This window comes from Anarrhichthys ocellatus, unplaced genomic scaffold (genome assembly GCF_004355925.1).
Source record: "Anarrhichthys ocellatus isolate YVR2014 unplaced genomic scaffold, GSC_Weel_1.0 scaffold6862, whole genome shotgun sequence".
NCBI lineage: Eukaryota > Metazoa > Chordata > Actinopteri > Perciformes > Anarhichadidae > Anarrhichthys > Anarrhichthys ocellatus.
In genome coordinates, this window is record NW_022286836.1 from 1,524 (window position 1) to 2,622 (window position 1,099).

Consider the following 1,099-nt stretch of genomic DNA (forward strand, 5'->3'; position numbering starts at 1 on the left):
GTGTGTGTGTGTGTGTGTGTGTGTGTGTGTGTGTGTGTGTGAGTGTGTGTGTGGTTCATAAGTCACTCAGCTGCAGGTCGTTGTACAGAAACTTGTTTACTTTAGTTGCGACATGAACATATTTCCAGAGAGATGATCTACTGACTGTTAATGTTCACCCAGAGAGCATTCTGGGAAAAATCTACCTGTACTGACGGTTTTTCTTTTCTCGACTCTGTCGAGTAGAAAGAATAACAAAAATAAAAAATAACAATATTTATAACAAAAATAAAGAATAATAAAGAATGACAATAATAATAATAAAGAATGACAATAATTACTATTATTATATATTATTTAAATTCTTATAATAATAATATGTGAAACAGGTTCTCTCACCTCTGTGTTCATTTCATTTCATCCTGAGTTTCTGCATCTGCAGGCTGTGCAGTGAAGGATTATGGGAACGTGGCGTTTGAGGATGTGGTGGAGGACGAGCCGGTGGGTCTGGTGAAGTGTGTGCGCGCGGTGGGCAGCGCCAACCAGAGGCTGTCTGAGGCGGTGCAGGCTGTGAAGAGGGACGGACACACCTCAGTGATGCTGGGAGGAGACCACAGGTGAGTTCACACCTGAGATTGTTGAAGAAACACTTCATATAACCACGCTGAGCACAACACAGTTGCTCTTAGAACAGATATTTCCTAGAAATGAGAAAGTCAGCAGTTCCTAGAAAGAAGTATGGTGACGATGAACATTTCTCGTACGTGTATCAGTTGTTCTGTTATCTTGACCCAGACGTGGACAAGAGAACGTACCGAGATGGGAGAGCAGGATGTGCTTTGTTTGTGGTTCAACCGACTGCTTTGATTGGTGGAAAGTGACATGAGGGGGCTGGCTTTAGACTGTAGGAGTAAGTTGTAAGAAGTAATACTTTGGATGAATTGCCATTGTGTGCATTAAACAGTCCCGCTGGTTGCTACTACAACAACTACGTCTCTTCATTTCAGCAACAACTTAATGCTGATGTTTCTGCCACAACAAGACAGAGTAGTACCAGTCCGTTACTACAGTAAGAGTACTAATACTACACTGTGAAAATACTCTGTAAGAGTACTAATAC

At 41.6% G+C, this 1,099-nt stretch overlaps 1 protein-coding gene across 1 annotated transcript in view; it reads left to right on the forward strand.

The window, feature by feature from the left end:
* LOC116380343 (arginase-1-like) overlaps positions 1–661 on the forward strand; it is a 1,569-nt gene extending 908 nt beyond the window's left edge. Inside the window, exon 3 of the mRNA XM_031842271.1 lies at positions 422–661. Coding sequence (XP_031698131.1) covers positions 422–600 — 179 coding nt within the window. The 3' untranslated portion in view covers positions 601–661. The remainder of the gene's footprint in view (positions 1–421) is intronic.
* Positions 662–1,099: the final 438 nt, after the last annotated feature.